Source organism: Heloderma suspectum, chromosome 1 (assembly GCF_057233095.1).
Source record: "Heloderma suspectum isolate Gila_16-S chromosome 1, 16-S_ref, whole genome shotgun sequence".
Lineage (NCBI taxonomy): Eukaryota > Metazoa > Chordata > Lepidosauria > Squamata > Helodermatidae > Heloderma > Heloderma suspectum.
In genome coordinates this window covers 342,025,911-342,045,178 of record NC_139458.1, presented here as the reverse complement: position 1 = coordinate 342,045,178, position 19,268 = coordinate 342,025,911, and the positions used below count along the sequence as shown (strand labels likewise).

General features: G+C 48.1%; 1 protein-coding gene across 4 annotated transcripts; it reads left to right on the top strand.

The window, feature by feature from the left end:
* The first annotated feature begins 482 nt into the window (after positions 1 to 482).
* On the top strand, positions 483 to 18,090 carry LOC146359599 (uncharacterized). 4 transcript variants are annotated; one of them, XM_084831804.1, is made up of 5 exons: positions 582 to 824; positions 9,782 to 9,830; positions 10,334 to 10,580; positions 11,928 to 12,095; positions 15,749 to 18,080. In XM_084831804.1, exons 3-5 carry the CDS (start codon positions 10,568 to 10,570, stop codon positions 15,931 to 15,933), a joined length of 366 nt encoding a protein of 121 aa, XP_084687930.1. In that variant the 5' UTR covers positions 582 to 824; positions 9,782 to 9,830; positions 10,334 to 10,567; the 3' UTR covers positions 15,934 to 18,080. The 4 variants fall into 4 exon arrangements, 2 of the variants coding, with proteins under 2 accessions (XP_084687930.1, XP_084687922.1); XM_084831796.1 differs by having other exon boundaries at positions 9,779 to 9,830; XR_014787289.1 differs by lacking the exon at positions 10,334 to 10,580 and having other exon boundaries at positions 483 to 824; positions 9,779 to 9,830; positions 15,749 to 18,090.
* Positions 18,091 to 19,268: the final 1,178 nt, after the last annotated feature.

Below are 19,268 nucleotides of genomic sequence, written 5' to 3'. Positions count from 1 at the left end.
CCTACGAGGTGGGCAACTTGTGGCTGTCCAGATGTTTCAGCCTACAACTCCCAGCAGCCCTAGCCAGCATAGCCAATGGTGAGGGATGATGGGAGTTGTAGGCCAAAAGGTCCTCCAGTTGTCCACCCTGAAGTAGAGGTACATGCTATTGGTTCTCTTTGTACACACCCGCTGCCATGTACTAATTGCTTTCCCATGGTGCAATTCCACCTATCTGTGGAATATGTGCAATAACAACAATCACATGCACAACTCTGATTGCATGAGACTTTCCCACCTGATCACTATCCTGTTGGGAGGGAGAGCAACACAAAGTTGCAAAAGACCCACATGTGTGTTCTGTGCAGCTGCCTTATTTACATACACGCTGCAGGCACAGAGAATAGCACCACACGGACAGAAGTGTCTCTCCCATGTTGCTACATGTATGTGTAAATAACAGTCAGCAGTCTAGTTTTGCTCTCCTTATCTCCCAGTGCCTCAGACTTTGGACCTAGTTCTCATAAACAGCAACTGAGATTCAAACGCTTTAGACTTCACATGATTCCACTAAAAAAACCCCTTTGATCATAGCCTATCTCGGGCCAGCGTAGGGACGCAAATGGTGTCCCCCACACAGGGCACCATTTGCGTCCGCACCAGCCCAGTAGCAGCTGGAGGCCCCGCTGTGGGTTGGCCCGGCCGGCGGCTCTGCGGCCTGGCCGCAGAGCGGAGCCAGCTGGGCAGGATTCCGAGGGGAAGGGACGGATCGCCTCCCCCCCGTCGAGGATTCCAGGGGGAGGAATAGATCACCTCTCCCCACCTGCGGAACCCGGCAGAGCCAGGTAAGCGGGGTTTCATACACCCCTACCACAAGCTGTGCTTACAGTAAACAATCACAATGCAAAGCATTTTGAGATAAAGGACCTGGCCCCATTTTGGCCTCTCTCTTTTTTGGTATATGTGTTGAACCTTTCTCCTTTAGTTTTTAGAGAAGTCTTTCTTGCAATGATACTGTGCCTATGCTGTTGTTGACAAATCCCAATATTTTAGTTAGAGGCACAGAGAACAATGTCATTTGGAACCATATCAGGTTATAAAATGAATCCTAAAAAATCTGAATATTTGTGAATTAACATTACAGAAGAAACAAAAGAATTTGTAACTTCTCTGTTTGCTGTGATTTGTTATACAAAACTCATTTGATACAGTAATATAATTAATAAATACATATTGATGGCATTGATCTGACAACAAAAATAGAAGTCTTTTTAAAAAATTAATTATATACCATTGATGGAAAATGTTACTAATTTTGTTTGTGGGGGGGGGGGCACACACACCACTCTTCTTTTTAAAAAATCTTGGTTAGGCAGAATTACAGCCTTGAAGATTAACATCATAGTGCAGATTGTATTTGTCCTTGAGAATGTTTGATGGCCAGTCCTTTTGTCAGCCCTGTGAAACTGGCAAAATATATGAAGGAATTTCATATGGGAAGACAAGAGGTCAAAAGCAACTTTAGAGAAGTCCTCTCTCATAGGGAGTTTGAGGGTTCCAAATTTAAATTGACTATTATGTCACTCATTTGAAAGTAATCATCTAATGGCTAAATGGAAAGACAGATTTGACATGGCTTGAAATGGAACAGAAGTCTGTTAAAACTCCCAACAGCAGGATTACCATGGCAAAGCAGAGCTAAATTTAGAAAGTTAAAGTCCCTCACAGTTTAACCCTTGCATAATGGTGGTTATGGGAGTTCAGTATAAATTCAAAAATCATAATTTGTCTGTCACTTTTATCAGTGTTATATATCTTATCCATTTTTGATTATGTAATACTTCATTAAAAATTTATAAGGAAGTATTTTATAATCAAACATGGATTTTTTAAAATTGACTAGGTATAGTATTATAAGATTTAGATTGCAATCCTAAACACACTGTGCCATTAACAAAGTAATACAAGATGGAAGATTTTACCCAATGAAAAATGAGGTGTCACTTCACCTCAATGTTTCTGAGATTTTCAACTCAGGCACTAAAATCTACAGAACGTCAATACGCCCTCAGAATTACCACAATTTATAACTCTAATTTGTAATAGACATAAATAGAAGGGCTGATTATGTCAGATTAAGTTGTTATTATCATTAGAAAAGGCAAAGGGTAACATCTTAAAGTAAACATGGGGCCATATGTGAGACGTCATCTGTACAAAGCATCCTAGGTTTTTGCCATGCATTAAAATAAAAGAGATGAATGATAAAATATTAATGGAATCTTACATCTAATTATCTGCATGAGATACTACCACCACTACCAATAATAATAATAATAATAATAATAATAATAATAATAATAATAATAATAATAGTTGTTGTTGTTGTTGTTGTTGTTGTTGGAGGTGTGCCCAACCAGAACCTGACTTGCTACATAATGGAATTGTTCTATATTACAAACATTCTTGGAAAAAGGTTCTTGATATAATTGGTTTAATTCACAAATATCCTATTTCTATGAATCGTATTGCCATTATCTGGAAACTAGGAGGGACAAGTTAAATAAGTTAAATCAATAACTTTTGGGGAAGTCACTGACAGCTGACAAAATCGTGATTGCAAAGAAATAATTAAATCTCACATTAAAAGAAAAAAAATAGAGTGACTAGTGAAAGTCTGGATATTTATGGAGATGTCATGTCTAAGCTAGCTAACAGAATTGTCCATCCAGCAGGCATCAATCGGGTAGGATTGCACCCTAAATATATTTGCCCAAGATATAGCAAACAGCAACTTTTAAACCTTCTTGGGCACTTTTTTACTGATTCATCTAAAATTAGAATTACTTTTGGTACTAGCCATCTTGGGCTGCAGGAAGGAAGGATTGTAGTGATGGGCAGATCTGTCACGTCTCTTTCTACTGGCTCAGAGGCCCATCTAGTGAAGGAAGGCTTTTTTTGCAGGATGGAGAGGTGAAAATTGCCTCTGTTGCTCCTCTCACTTTACTGGTAACAGTGTGGCAGGGCACAGGACTCTTGAAAGCTTCTGATCTCAGAGTTTCCATTGTCCAGGCATCTGGACAATAGGATTAAACCCTGGGAGAATGAACCAGCAAAAAGTAATAGAAAATGGTAGCATAGTTCTGATAGATTACTTCAACATCCCTCCCAAAAGTGCTGTAATTGCACAGAATTTTGTCATTCTCTGTCTGGAAGCTAGAGCTGTTAGTCACAAAGTTACACCACCCTTCTCGCCCTCTCCTTTCCCCCTCTGCTTGGTGTTTTCCTTTTATGGGGAGCTTTGAGGGAGGTGGGATGTATCCACTTTAAACTGGCTTGACTGTGTCCCTCCAAATAGAAGCCTCCCAATTTGCTTTGGACTGCTTTGGAGAAGGCCTGATCTGATTTGGACAGGTCCATTTCTCTCTGAAGCAGGCCATTTTAGTTCACACGCTTTGTCTGAAGTGAATGGTCAGTTATTGCCCTCTCAAGCTGAGAATGAAACACAGTTCTTATTTGGTTATCAGCAATACTACGCCCCAGAGGCACTTAGCACTCAACCTTTCTTTCCTGAGGGGAGCAAGAAACATTTTTGGTTATTTGGTGGCCCTGGCAGCTATCAACATCAGTTGATCATTAGTGATTGGACTACAGAATGTGATTGGACTACAGAATGGTCCCTTCAGCAATTCAGTTTTGGTATTAACAGTCTGTTCTTCTGAGCTGTCATCTTCGGCTAGATGCCTGACAGTTTTGGAAAATCTTGCCTGTCTTCTCATTAAGCAATGTGTATTATACCTTATGAGAAAGTCAAAATCTTGGTACTTCTCATTTTAACACCACCTGATGTGCTTCAAATTTTTGAACATCTGCAGGAGGTTTATGGTATCTTGCCCACAATTAAACCAAGCTGAAGAGATCTGGAGGCAGCTGGCTCACAAATTTACTACATGCAGAGATGCCAGGAGTGAGGAAATACCTAATTATGTTGAAATCAGAATAAAACTACAGTTTCAGGATAGTTAACTGGGTCACCAAGGCTGTCATTCAGCAAAGAATTTCATAAACAAAACATATGAGATTTACGTTACAGCCACTCTTAAGTAGGTCTTCTTTTGACTTAGCACTATACCCATGCAGACATAAATTCAAGAGCACTTCAGTTCAATATATGAAGCTACAGGTAAACATTTAGAAATCTGCTAGAGGCCTTTGTGCTATGTTAAACACCCCTTAACTCTCTACATCCAAGCACCTTAGGGCACAATCCTATGCACGTTTAGATAGAGAAAAGTCCTACAGCTCCCAGCATGTCCCAGCCAGCCTAGACTGGCTGGGGCATGCTGGGAGTTTTAGGCCTTTTCTTTGTCTAAACATGCATAGGATTGCACACTTAATTAAGATACCCAGTCTGCTGTGGTGGTTAGAATGTTGGACTGGGACTTGGAAGACCATGGTTCTAGTCCTCACTTGGCCAGGTCACTGAGTGACTTTAGGCCAGTCACTGACTCACAGGCTAATGTCAAAGAAGGGGGAGGCAGGCTCCCATGCTTGATAAACCAAAATTTATTGTGCTTTACATGTTTCGGAATGCATCGTTAGTCCACAGTGCTTCTTCCCTCTTCACTTCTGCTCACAGGCTAATGTAACTCACAGGATTGTTGTGAAGATATAATGATCATGTAAGCCACCTTGGGTTCCTTGGTGGAAAGGTGGGAAATAAAAGTAAATAAATACATAAATACATGCATACATACATACATACATACATACAGATAGGTCAGCCAGTATGACAAAGAGCTTCACTGAAGTTGTCCTGGGCACTGTGCTTCTAACTTTACCAGTAGTGTGGTGAAGGGGTTGTCCACCGCTGATATGATGATTACCAATCCAGCCATAGCATTGTTGCTTACTGCTACCCAAAAAACACTTACAATGAAATAAGGCTGTAGAGAATGCTTAAAGCAAGTGGGAAAAAGTGAAGGGATCCATAGTTTCAGAGGGCAGGCAATGAAGTGATCCATAGTTTCTTTGTTTTTTTTGTGTGGGGCGGGGGGGATACTTACCCAAATGCTGTTAGAAAATACCCTTCACAGATCATGGTACCCTGAAAGCACTGTTTTGCCCTGAAAAGTTAAACAGTAAACATTCAGCACAGACCTGGATTTATTCTCACAAAGAGAACAGAATCACACATAAACATGTCATTGAACTTGTAGTGAAGAAGTATTTTCACATATATATATTTTTGTTATTCCCAATTTTGCTTCCCCCCACCCCCCCAGGAGTACTTCATTCTAATTAACAATTCCCCTGACACTTTCATGGATCCTTTCCTTGTTGCTCCTAATTTAAACTATTTTTAGATTTGCTTGGGAACTCCCCTGCTAGCTTGTGACCTTGTTCAAGGAGACAGTGTTTTAGCAAATAATGATCCCCCTGTCCCAGCTGGAATCTGAAAAGCACGGTACCATCACTACATGTCTAATTTGAGAGCAGCAAAGAAGCACAGGAACCAAAACTAAAATTTGTGATTTATCGGTGAATAACAGTCACTAATGAACTATTCCATACACATTCACAGCCCATGGGATTTTTCTCCTAGTCTCAGTAGCACAGACATTGTTAGTTAGCACTTCATTCTGTAACAATCACAGAGGTGATGGAGTCTGGAGGATTGAGCTTTTCATCAAGGGGATAGAGGAAAGTACCAAAAAAGAACCTTCGTGCAGGATCTATTAATTTGGAGTCACACAACTTTATTGATTTGCTTCATCAGCTTTAGAGTTGTTCTTTACTATAGCTTCACCGCAGCTTATTTTTACACACAGTTCTCCTAAGGCAAGGACACCCACACACAGCATCCCTCTGCAGATTACTCCACATAATTTAGATGACTGTGAGAAACACAGAGGCAGCTGGCACCACCACATAAATGTCTACAGAGCCTAAATATGTAAGAAATATCTTACCGGTTCATTATCAGATCAAGGTCCATCTAGTCAAGAATTCCCTTTGCAGAAATCTAGATGACTCAAACAAGGGATATAAGCTAAAACTTGCAGAGGAAAGGGGGAAATGCTCTTAGGGCCCCTGGCTGATCTGACCTTGAGAAGAAAATGTATAATTAAACCCATTCATGATAATTAGTCTTATTTTGAAGATGGAGGGGAAAACAACATCCCCCAAAGCTATTTCTGATGCTTCAGAACAGTGATATCTAACTTCTTCAACTTGGGGGCTGAACTCTTTCCAATTCAGCTTCTCCAAAGGGTGTAGACACCATCCCCACACCTGTTAAGCAGAAGATTTTAGGGGACCCCCTCCAAATCTTTATTACAGGAAGGCAATGGCAAACCACCCCACCATACAGTCTGCCAGGAAAATGCCAAGGAAAAACAGCATCCCTCTAGGGGTCAGTAATGACTCAGTGCTTGCATAAGAGGATTGGATTCCTTTCACCACTAAAAACCACGCTCTTCATAAGTTTATCCAGCTCCATTCCAAAACAACAAACATACACAAATATCCTCAGCTTGTCTTATATGTCTGTGTCTGATACCATGTTGAAGGATCACTCATTTGAATTCTATTTGCCACTGTCCATGAATTACTTCATAAGAACCACAGCAAAGGGCTGGATGTGCCTGATCTCGGAAGCTAAGCAGGGTCAGCCCTGGTTAGTATTTGGATGGGAGACTGCCTGGGAATCAGGCTTCCTGCATTGAGCAGGGGGTTGGACTCGATGGTCTTGTAGGCCCCTTCCAATCCTAAGATTCTATGAAGTATCCTTCATAACACTTCCTACAAAATATCTCACACAATGTGTCTTCATTTGAAAATTTCTTGATCATGATTTTTCATCTCACAGGAATATAAAAATGTGATGAGGATTTGGGGATTTTCCAAAGCCATTTGTAGGCCTGGAAATCAGTGTCTAGTTGGAGGTCAAACTGATAAGCCGAAAGGACATTATATGTGCGAGTCCCTGCATTTTCATGTTTCACTAAAATGAAAATTCAACATAGCAACACATGATAGTAAGGCAATAGCATACCGATATGTGAAGACGAGCACTGATTGCCAGTTGTTTTTTGAGCTCAATTCAAGGTGTTGATTTTAACCCTTAAAACCCTAAATACCATAGGGCATCACCATCTAAGGGATTGCCTGTCACCTTATGAAGCTGTCTGGTTAGTAAGATCTGTGGGAGAAGCCCTCTTGAGGACACGGTTGCCTAAAGAGGCCCATTTGTTGGACATGTGGGAAAGGGCTTTCTCCAGTGTTGCTCCCAAATCACTCCCTTCACAGTTATGACTGGCTCTCAGTGTCTTGAGTTTCAGAAAAGGTGTTGGGACTAGGGATGCTGAATGATATCAGATTCCTGAGGCTCTGACCTGCAGAATTTCTGCATAATTTTTTTTCTCTGTAAAAATGGCAAGATATGCAAATTGTGTCCCCAATCCTGGGCAAGTTATGGGCACAATTAGCATATTTTACACAATTTGCAGCCGTAAAATTAAGGTGTGGAGGACAGGCAATCTGATCTAGACTGAGTGTTGTTTAGGGGGATGTTGTGAGAAGATATTTTTGGTTTGCTGGGCGATGAGAGCTTGCTGGGGATTGAGGGGCTGTAGTTAGAGGAACTAGGACAGCTTACTTGCTTCTGATTTGCTCCAGAAAATCTGACAAGATCTGGACATCCCAGAGATTCAGGGTAGTAAGTTTGCATAAACATCCCCAAGCATGATTTACAATGTGAGCTCTTCCCCCCCCCTTTATGGTAATGTGTTCACAGTCTGGGCTGGGTCCCCATGGATCCCTGTACCCTCCAAAAGTGTACCTACACCCCTCCCACAGTGCTTGGAACAAAGAGGTGACTGATGTGAGAAAGACATAGACAGGGGACAGAGAAAGAACTCTTCTCCCTCTCTGCCATTTCTGCTGGAGCAGCTCTTGCTGAGTATTCAGCTAAATCTGTGGAACTTGAAAAAGAGAGGTGCTTCTCTCCAATTCCTGTTGAAACCAGAGCTGTGATAAGGACATAAGAACATGAGAAGAGCTGGTTCAGACCCAGGGTCCATCTAGTCCAGCATTCTGTTCACACAGTGGCCAACCAGCTGAACACAGGAAACCCACAAGCAGGACATGAGGGCAACAGCACTCTCCTGCCCATGTTCCCCAGCAACTGATGTACGCAGACATACTATCTCTGATACTCGAGGTAACATATAGCCATTAGGACTAGTAGCCATTGACAACCTTTTCCTCCAGGAATTTGTCTAATCCCCATTTGAAGCTGTCCAAATCGGTGGCCATCACGAAGTCCAGCGAATTCCATACTTTAACTATGTGCTGTATGAAGTACTTCCTTTTATCTGTCCTGAATCTCCCACCAAGCAGCTTCAGGTTCTATTATTATGAGGGTGGCGGCGTGGGGGGTGGGAGTCTGCCTACCTACTTTCTCCACACCATGCATAAATTTATACACCTCTATCATAGGGATGTTGTGGGTGTCTGGCTGGGGCTCGAGGCTCAGTGAGAAATCACTGGCTCAGCCCCCCAGAAGCCAGTTCAGAGATCCCCACACTTGCCCAACTTGGCATGCGCCAAGTTGGGCAAGCATGGGAATCCCCAATTCTTCACTGAGCCACAAAATGGTGGCTCATCCTTTTTCTTAAAGGCTGATTTTATGCAAATGGTGGCTGTACAGTGACTGTTTATGCAAGATTACAGGTGTAAATGACGTTTATGCCCAAAATCTTGCATAAATGGCTGCTTTACGGCTGCCATTTGTGTAAAATCAGCCATTTTGAAAAAGACTGAGCTGCCATTTTTATGCAACATGGCAGCTTGGCAAGGAATCAGGCAGCCACTTGCTGCTCACTGGGCACTCCCAGACCACCCAGTGGCTCACCATGCAAGGCGAGCAGGGGTGGATGGCCAGTGGGGGTCCAGTGAGCAGCGTACAAGCCGGAGTGTGGTGAGTTCTCCCATCCGTACTCTTAGGGATGTACGAATGTCACTTACCATTTCATTTCATGGCATCCACGGTGGGGGAGAGGCACTCCGTCCCTCCCCCCGAAATCCTCACCAGCCGGCTCAGCTCTGCAGCGACTCCACGGAGTCGCCAGCCAGGGCCGCCCTCAGCGACATCCAGCCACTGCTGGGCTGTGCAGGGATGCAAATGGTGGCCACCGTAGCCGCTGCCATTTGTGTCCCTGCCTTTTGCCATGATAGGCTATGTAAATACTTATGTAGCCTATCACGGCAAAGGGCAGGGATGCAAATGGTGTAACGGCCGCCATCTGCATCCCTGCCCCTTGCCGTGATAGGCTACATAAGTATTTACATACTTATTTACATAAAAAATATTTACGTATCACAGCCTCTGCAGGGATGCAAATGGTGTCCCTGCGTTACGTAAGTATTTACATAACCTATCATGGCATTTGTGGGGAGGCGAATGGTGGCCGCAGACACGGACGCCATTCGCAAAGCACCAGCAAATGGCAGCAGGTAAGCTCTGTTCCACGTGCATTTTGCAGGGTGGGGGGGTGGGGGGCTTCGCTCTACCATGGATTCCAGGGGACCGAATGCGCTGGCATTCAGCCTCCCTGGAATCCGTGGCGAAATTCTCTGCCATCCCTACGTACTCTATCATGAGGTGACCAGAACTGTACACAGTATTCTCAGTGTAGTCGCAGCATAGATTTGAATAGGGGCAGTATGATATTGGCTGCTTTATTCTCAATTCCTTTCCTAATTATGCCTAACATGGACTTTGCCTTTTCCACAGCAGCTGCACACTAGTCTGACATTTTCATCGAGCTGTCCACCACAACCCCAAGGTCAGTCACTGCTAGCTCACATCCCATTAGGTTATACTTGAAGCTGAGGTTCCGCCCACCCCCACCCCAATGTGCATCATTTTGCATTTGCTTACATTGAACCACATTTGATATTTTGATGCCAATTCTCCCAGGTTGGAGAGATCCTTTTGGAGCTCCTCACAATCCCTTTTTGTTTTAATCACCCTTAATAATTTGGTGTCATTGGCAGACTTGGCCACCTCACTGCTCAGTCCTAATTCCAGATCATTTATGAACAGGTTGAAAAGCATTGGTCCCAATACAGATCCCTGTGGGACCCCACTGTTTACATCCCTCCATTGGGAGAATTTGCCATTTATGCCCTACCCGGCGCCAGCTTGTCTGGCTGAAAGGAGGGGGGCATTGCGGGCGGGTGGGGTGACAAGACGTATGGGCCTCTGATTGGTGCACTCCAGTCACACCACCAGTCGGGGAGGAGCAGGCCGAGTTGTCTTAAACTCGACCCCCCCTCCCTATCTCAGCTCTTTGGCGTGACGCACGTATTGAGAGCTAAAGACTGCCTGGATTCGACGAGGGATTCTTGCCTGCTGGAGACCGGCCTCGTCATCGTTCCAGCCACCTGGACCCAGCGTGCTTCTGCATGCCAAAAGCATCTCTTCACGCGTGGCTATCGAGTTGCCGACACTCGCGGCGGGTCTCGCACGCTCCGGCGCCGCTCCCTCTGGGACGGCGCCTGCTGGCCGTCGGGAGAGCCAATGTTGCTCGGTGGTATCGTGCCCGCCCCCCTCCCTCCCCCCTCCCTCCCTTGCCAGCTCTTTTCTCCTCGAGCGCCTGCCGCAGCCCCGGGTTGGCCGGCGGTGTGGCGGCGGCACTCATGCGCAAGACCTCTCCTCTCTGCAGCCGGCCTTTACTGCCTGCGTGAGCACCGGCTGCGGCTCCGGGTGTGTGCGCCCGGGTGAGGCGCTTTTACTCCTCCTCCTCTGTGGGGGTCCGGGTGGGGTGGCACGCGCCCGCCAGCCCACCCGCCCTCTCACTCGCTCGTTCACCCCACCACTCACCTCGCCCGCCCACTCGCCCACCCGCCCGCTTGCTCACCTGCCTCCTCGCTCATTTGCCCACCCACCCGCTCGTTTGCCCACCCATTTGCCTGCCAGCCTGCCGGCCGGCTAGTCAGCTCTCGGCCCGCCTGCCCGGCCTGTCTATTCAGCCGCTGGCCTCCTCCTTGCCCACCTTCCACCGGCCTCCGTTGGCCGCGGCTGTGCACTTGCACCGCCGCAGCCTCGGAGGCGTTAGTACCAGCGAGGCGCAGCAGTGGTGCGCGTTGAGCGTGGCGCCGGTGTTTGTCGGCGCCAGCGCTCTCAGCAGCGGTGTGCCTGCCCCCCCCAGCTCGACAACCAAGACAGTCTGGTGGGGAAGGGCGCCTGGCTGCAGAGCCAGAGTCGGGGTGTTTATACCCCCAGTGTGCCTTAGTTCTTTTTCCTCTTGGCATCTGTGCCAATTGGTCGCCTCCCAGGGGCTCGGGACATCCTTCCCCCCGAAAAAAAATTAAATATTTAATTAATTAAATTGTGAAGCAGCTGCGGCTGCCTGTTTGGCGCCTTCCGAGCACGGCTCCATCAACACTGGCAACAACAACAACAAAAAAACCCTTGCTGTGCCTCTTGAGCTCTGATCTCCTATCTAAATAGTAGTAGCGGCGCTCCCATCTTCCATCCCCAGGACTCTCTGTCTCGGTCTGGAACTCGTATCCACAGATCTTGAAGACTGTGGGGTGGCTGCCTGTTGCCCGGGGTGCCCAGTTGCTTACTTAATTCTTCGATAGCAGCTAAGCTTAACTCACTTTTTGCATCATGCCTCCCAAGAAGGGCCAGGGTGGTAAGAAAGGGAAGGGGAGGAACCCTCTCCCCCTCCCCAAAAGACCGCCGCCAAGGCCTGATTCTGAGTCTGATGAGGACTCAGACCTGGTACTGGCATCAATTCTTTCTCGTCTGGAAGCTGCTGAGCGTTCCTCGGGGATCCCTCCCCCTCCCCCGGCCAGGCCCAAAAAACCCTCACTGGTCCAGCCTAAGCGAACGCGACAGCAGACCCAACGCTCGTTGCTCCTTTCTATTTCAGCTCGCCTGGACGCTATTGAGGCATCCACCTCCTCTTCCTCGGCTCTTCCAGAAGGCGCACTGCCTTCAGTGGAGCTCCTCCCTTCTGTGGCCTCATCTTCCCTGGGCGCACAAGCAGCAACATCGGTTTTTCCAGTTGGGGATCAGAGCACACCCATGATTGATACAGGTGAGACTGCTTTGGAACTTCAATTTGCCTGGCCGGGCATGGGGCAAATCAACCCCTGGGGTTGGTTGCCATGGTTTACCCTTCAGGGTGGCCCAGTCCCCCCTCTCCCACTTCCTTCAGTTACTTTAGCCCCCGCAGTTAGTACTCCCCAGCCCGTTGCCTCGGCCTCAACTCCTAGTTCAACTGCTCTGGTGGCCAGCCCACCTAGTTCATTGGGGCCTGGTGCCTCATTCCCCTTACTGCTACCGGCAGGAGACGCCACCACGTCTGCCCCGCCACTGTTCCAGCCTCATCCACTTAACGTCCCCTCCGCCAGTGTTTGGCAGGGGCCCGCTGGTTCGGTTCGGGACCCCCTGGCTTCCCTACCTCCTCCTCTGCTAGCCACACAGTTGTCCTCAGTTGACCCATGCACCAACCTGAGTCGAGGATCTATGCCCACAGGTGCTACTTCCTCCCCTATTGGTTTTCACTTAACCATTGCCACCAGAGAAAAGATTTTGCGGGGTGAATTTACCGATGTCTTTGCCCTGCTCTTTCGCGAGCCCAAACCCAGCAACAAAGATAGGATCCGTGACTGGGATCCTGAGCGGAGCAAAGCTCGCAAGGTGCCTCGCACCTGGGCGAACTGGTTGCCAGGTTTTTTAATTTACGCTGGCATCCTCCAACAGAGATTCCCTGAGAGGGCTTGGGTTCTCACCATGTACCTTGACATAATATACAGGGCTTACACCGAATATGAAGGGAGCACATGGCTGGCCTACGATGAGGCCTTCCGAAGGAGGGCCGCCATTGACCCCTCCACGCGCTGGGATCTGAAGGACCAGGACCTTTGGCTCCAATTCCAGGCCAGGCTTTGGAGACAGGTCCAAAAGCGGCCACATCCTGGCCAAGCTGTCGCCTGCAATAGCCGCCAGGCCTATTGCAGGTCCAGGGGTTCAACACCGCTGGCTGTGCTGGGAGTTCAGCTCCAAATGTTCCTGCTCCCGGAACCCATGCTGCTTCTGGCACAAGTACTCCCTTTATGGTGGTCAACACTCCTGCTCCTCTTGCCCAAGAGCCAGAGGTTGGAGAGGTTCCCCAAGGGATGGCTGTGGTGGCAGAAACCAGGGTGGTGGGCATCCTCCCCCTCCCAAAGGGCCCCAGCCCAGTTAAGATTCTTCTGCTCCTTCAACTTCTAGGGCATTACCCAAATCGTCGGGCAGCGATCTACTTGGAACGCAGCTTCACACTGGGTTTCAGGATCCCCTTTAAGGGTCTGCGTAAGCCGTATTTGACTGGTAACCATCGGTCAGTTCTTAGCATGCGGCACTTGGTGCAAGATAAAATTAACAAAGAAGTTCAGTCAGGTCGGGTCATCGGCCCCTTTTCCTTGCCTCTGCTACCCAACCTGTGGATTTGCCCTTTGGGAATTATCCCCAAGAAATCGCCCGGTGAGTTCAGGTGAATTCATGACCTCTCTTTCCCCAAGGGCCAGTCGGTTAACGATGAAATCCCAGATTCCCTATGTTCCGTGCGTTATACATCCTTTGACACTGCGGTAGCCATGATAAGAGCCCTGGGCCATGGGGCATTGATGGGCAAGTGTGATATCAAATCCGCTTTTCGCATTTTGCCTATCAATCCTCTGGATTTTGATTTGCTGGGATTCTCCTTCCAGGACAAATTTTACATCGACCGCGCCCTCCCTATGGGATGCTACATCTCTTGCGCCATGTTTGAAATGTTTAGTACCTTTCTGGAATGGGCCATACGGGATAAGACGGGCTGTGGCGATGTGGTCCACTATTTGGATGACTTCCTGTTTGCTGGACCCGGGGATGGCAGTCAATGCTCTGACCTGATTAGGGCATTCATATCCCTTTCCTCAGATTTAGGTGTCCCTTTGGCACACGAGAAGACAGAGGGCCCAGCTGTTACTTTGATGTTCTTAGGGATCGAGCTCGATACCCTCGCACAGTGTTCTCGTCTCCCTCATGATAAATTGCTGGTACTTAAGAATAAGCTCCAGTCCATCTTGCACCTTCGTAAAGTCTCCCTTAGAGACCTCCAGGAAGTCGTTGACCATTTGAACTTCGCTTGTAGGGTGGTGGCCCCCAGCCGTGCATTCCTGCGACGGCTCTGCTGGGCAATGCGGGGTCTTCAACTCCCGCATCATCGCACCAGAGTCACCTCCGCTATGCGCATGGACCTGTGGGTATGGCTTAAATTCCTGAGGGACTTTAATGGCATCTCCTTTTGGAGGCGTGAGTTACTTCTATGAGCCGACATGCAGATCCATTTGGACGCGGCTGGCACCTTTGGTTTTGGGCTAATTTGGCGAGAGCGGTGGTGCCTGGGCCAGTGGCCGGAGAGCTGGGCTGCCGGCAGTATCTGTCGGGACCTCACCTTCCTGGAATTCTTCCCCATTTACGTGGATGTACATATTTGGGCAGACTTGATGGCCAACTCTGTCGCCCTTTTTTGGTGCGACAACATGGCCGTTGTGCACGTCATTAATACATTATCCTCCAGAAACCAAAGGGTCATGGAGTTAGTTAGAGCATTTACCCTCCAATGCCTACGCCACAACATATGGTTCCGCGCCCGCCATGTGCCGGGTCTGGGGAACCCTGTAGTCGATGCTTTGTCACGAAACCAGATCGACAGGTTCCGTGCGTTGGCTCCGTGGGCACGTCTGCTGCCAGACCCCATGCCAGATGAACTGTGGGAGATTGGCGCTCTCAAGTCGAACACGCTATCCTGAATTCTATAGCCCCCAGCACTAGAGCTGCCTACGAGACAGCAGGTAGGGAGTTTTGCACCTTCAGGTGTGGACTTCAGTTGCAGGATGTGTGGCTCTTACCTGTGGACCACTTGTTACAATTCTGCGTACATCTACATAACAAGGGACTGTCCGCTAGGACCATTTCGAGGAGGCTCGCCTCTTTGGCCTTCTGGGCCAAAGTATGAGGGGTGGAGGACTCCATCTCAGATTTCCATTAGGAGGGCTGTGCAAGGCTGGGCATGGATGTCTCCCGCCCTGCCAGACTCCAGGCATCCTTTGTCGCCAGTTATTCTTATAGGGCTTTGGGCATTGTGGCCCTCCATTTGCTCTTTTCCATACGAAGCCTCCCTCTTTCACACTGCAGCTTTAACAGCCTTTTTTGGGGCCCTCAGGGTTTCAGAACTGGTCTGGGCATCCAAATCCAACACCACTGGGAGGGCCTTGAGGTACTCCGATATCCAGATCCATCCTAGCCGGATTCACCTCCATATTCAACGTTCAAAAACCGACCAGTCAGGCAAGGGAGCATTGGTGACCCTTAACCGGGCCCAGGCCGACGGGTTATGCCCTGTCAGGGCCTTGCGGGCTTTCATTGAGCACCGCGGGGAAAGGGAGGGTCCCCTATTTTGCCATATTGACGGTTCACCACTGACAGAGTTCCAATTTTGGGCAGTCACTAACTTAGCCTTGACCACACTGAGTCTGGGGCATTATCGTTTCAGGACTCACTCATTCCATATTGGGGCGGCCTCTACAGCAGCTGCCATAGGTTTTTCATCCAAGCAAGTGAAGGCGGTAGGGAGATGGCACTCCAGGGCCTTCCGCTCTTACATTTGCAAGTTGCCTGATGCTTCATGATGATTCTCTTCTCTTCCAATGTTTTTTTTAGATGGGATTCAACTGACGCTGGTACGGGTGCTCATTTATGGGCACAGTATGGTTTTTTGGGCTGCCCGCAGAGCTTCTACGTTGGCCTTCGGATCCCGGCTGCAGTTTCCCCAACAGGTGGCGATACAATGGCTCGGCCGACGGGGTATGCGATGGGATGGTCTTCTCCCCACACTCTTTCAATGAGGTTTGGTCAGTTTCCCTCCACCGGTCCTGGTGTTGCACCTAGGAGGGAACGACCTGGGCTACAAGCCTGGAAAGGGCTTGATCGAGCAGGCGTTGGCCGATCTGTGGACGATCCGACATCGCTGGCCAGGGGTGACCATATTATGGTCCTCAATGCTCCCGAGAATCATGTGGAGGGCGCAGAGCAATGCGGCCATGGAACGGGCCCAGCACAAGGTGAACAGAGAACTGGCACGTGGGTTGTCAGATCATGGTGACGGTTGCATCAACCACCAAGGAATCCATTGGACTAGGAGGGAGCTTTACAGGCAGGACGGCGTCCACCTGTCAGACATAGGCAATGACTTATTTTTGGCCGATCTGCAAAGGGGCCTGCGGGAAGTTCTTCTGCGCAGATGGGGGGAGTTTCACAAGCAATAGGCTTGTGACTCCTGTGGCGGCTAGGACGGGCAAAACAGGAAAGGGAGTAGGGATGGTGTGCACGCAGAGGCACCTTATGGTGACAGGTGACGCCTGAGGCCCCCTGAATGGGTTGTGCAGCTCGGCGGGGGGATAAGGGTTGCCTGGGAGACCAACCCTACTCACTCACCCAGGTGTTGTGCGGCACTGGGTTGGGGGTGACACTGGAAGGTCTACCTCCCCCAGAAGGGGCAGTCTGGAGGGATGGCAAAATCACCGCCACCCCTCAGGCTGGGTGTGTTTTCGCCCAAGAAGTGTCAGCTAGCCGCTGACACAGTTAGATGCCCATCCTAGTTACCCCTTTGCAAATATTTCAATCCCAAGCTTGTTGTCTGTGTCTTCTTTGACCCATCTCCGCTCGCAAATGCCCTACCGGTGCCAGCTTGTCTGGCTGAAAGGGGGGGGCATTGCGGGCGGGTGGGGTGACAAGACGTATGGGCCTCTGATTGGTGCACTCCAGTTGCACCACCAGTCAGGGAGGAGCAGGCCGAGTTGTCTTAAACTCGACCCCCCTCCCTATCTCAGCTCTTTGGCGTGACGCAGCTCCCTCCCACCCTCCCCTTAGCAGTGTGGGTTCTTGCCGGTTGCCCCTTCGGGAGCCATGTAGGAATTTTTTGGCTCACAGTCCGATTGGCCTAGGACTGTGGGTCTTTTTTGCCTACATCACACTGTTAGGTGGGGTGGGTGTGTCTTATAGGGGAATACGGTCTATATCATCGGTCACATTCCACTTGGCGGCTAGGACAGGCAAAACAGGAAAGGGAGTAGGGATGGTGTGCACGCAGAGGCACCTTATGGTGACAGGTGATGCCTGAGGCCCCCTGAATGGGTTGTGCGGCTCGGCGGGGGGATAAGGGTTGCCTGGGAGACCAAGCCTACTCACTCACCCAGGTGTTGTGTGGCACCGGGTTGGGGGTGACACCGGAAGGTCTACCTCCCCCAGAAGGGGCAGTCTGGAGGGATGGCAAGATCACCGCCACCCCTCAGGCTGGGTGTGTTTTCGCCCAAGAAGTGTCAGCTAGCCGCTGACACAGTTAGATGCCCATCCTAGTTACCCCTTTGCAAATATTTCAATCCCAAGCTCGTTGTCTGCGTCTTCTTTGACCCATCTCCGCTCGCAAATTCCTGCTCTCTGCTTTCAGTTCTAATTCATACAAGGACCTCTCCTCTTATTCCACAACTCCTAAGTTTGCTCAGGAGTCTTTGGTGAAGGACTTTGTCAAAAGCCTTTTGGAAGTCCAAGTAAACCATGTCTACCAGTTCATCCCTGTCCACATGTTTATTGACACTCTGAAAGAACTCTGAACACTTAGTGAGATAGGACTTACCTTGGCAGAAGCCATGTTGATTCTTTTTCAGCAGGGCTAAAGAGATGTTCACCTTGCATTGAAGGGAAGCATTACAAGTCATCAAGGTCAATATTCAGGACCAAGTAACCATGAACTTCAGCAACATCACTTCTTAAAATCACACCCAACACCTTTTGATGTGTACACTATTAGGGGAAGGCAGTGCTGGATTGAAACAAAAAAGTCTGCGGCTATTTCACATCACTGGAGCCTGAAACTCCAATGCGAACAGTACCAAGGGTCTGCAACACACAATGTGATGAGCAAGCTCAAATGACAACTCCACTGAATGCTGTGGTCATCAAATCTACCCTACTGCTAGCAATTAAAAAAATAACAGTTTTCAGCCAGAGTGGTGTCACTTTCTATGCACCTTCTCTTTTGCTTGACAGACAATGCCTCAGCAAAGTGTCTGCTTTCAACAAGACATGGCAGTCAAATAAAATGAACTCTTATATATAAAGGTAGTTTATATATAAGAAATATACCATCAGCAAAAGGAGAAAGGAAAGGGGAAAGGGAAAGGGACGTTTCTTTTGATTAAATCTGTTCCATCAAATACACTGTAGAGAATGCCTAATGAATAACCAAGTTTAGACCTTTGCACCTGTAAACAAGCAGTATGAATTAGAATCAGTGATTTAAGCACAATTATTATGTCCTTTTTAGTGAGGAAGCAGTCCATCCCCAAATTGTGTGACACTGCCACCTTTATGACTTGGATGCCATAGCCTGAATACAAGCAAACATTATTTTTTATTATTATTAAAACACACACACACACATCAAACCCTGATGTCTTTCCATACCCTTCCATGCATATGCCTAGACCTCTCTTCTGAGAATAATCAGCAACGCCCACTGGCAAAAGGAGTCCTGCAGCAACCTACCTGTGATATCTTGCCAATGCCAGCTGTGCTTCAGTATTTATTTTCTGAGAGCACAATGTTTACATGGGATGAGCTTGCTGAGATAGCAAACGGCTGAGCTGAGATCTAGCAGCTAGGTTTCAACTTGGTTTCTGAAAGGGGAAGCAACATGTTTACGGTACATTAACATTTCTCTCAGAAGAGGACACTTTAGCTAACACTACTTTAAATCATGCTGCTTTTCTATTAGGGTTGCCAGATCTAACTCACAGATATGCCCTGTACCTTTAAATTCCATGATATGTTGGGCGAGAAGGGAGGCGTTGCCTTCTCCTACAGGTCTCTCTCTCTGTTCTGCAGCCATCTATCTCCTCTCCCACGTGCTCTAACAAACAAACAAACAAACAAACAGAAGTCCAGGTATGCCTGAGAGCAGGAGGGGCATGTGGAGATAACAAGACTTGGCAAAAGGAGAAATTAGAGGCCAAACTAGACATTACGCTAATCACATCAATAGCCCTTGCATGGGTTTTTTTTTTTTTTGAAAAAAGAAAAAAGGTAAACTGGTTCAGGAACATGGTATGGGGGAAAGGTGCCTTTAACTTTTTGCCCCCATGACAACCCCAATCGGAATGGTGGGGCCTGCAACTGCTATTTG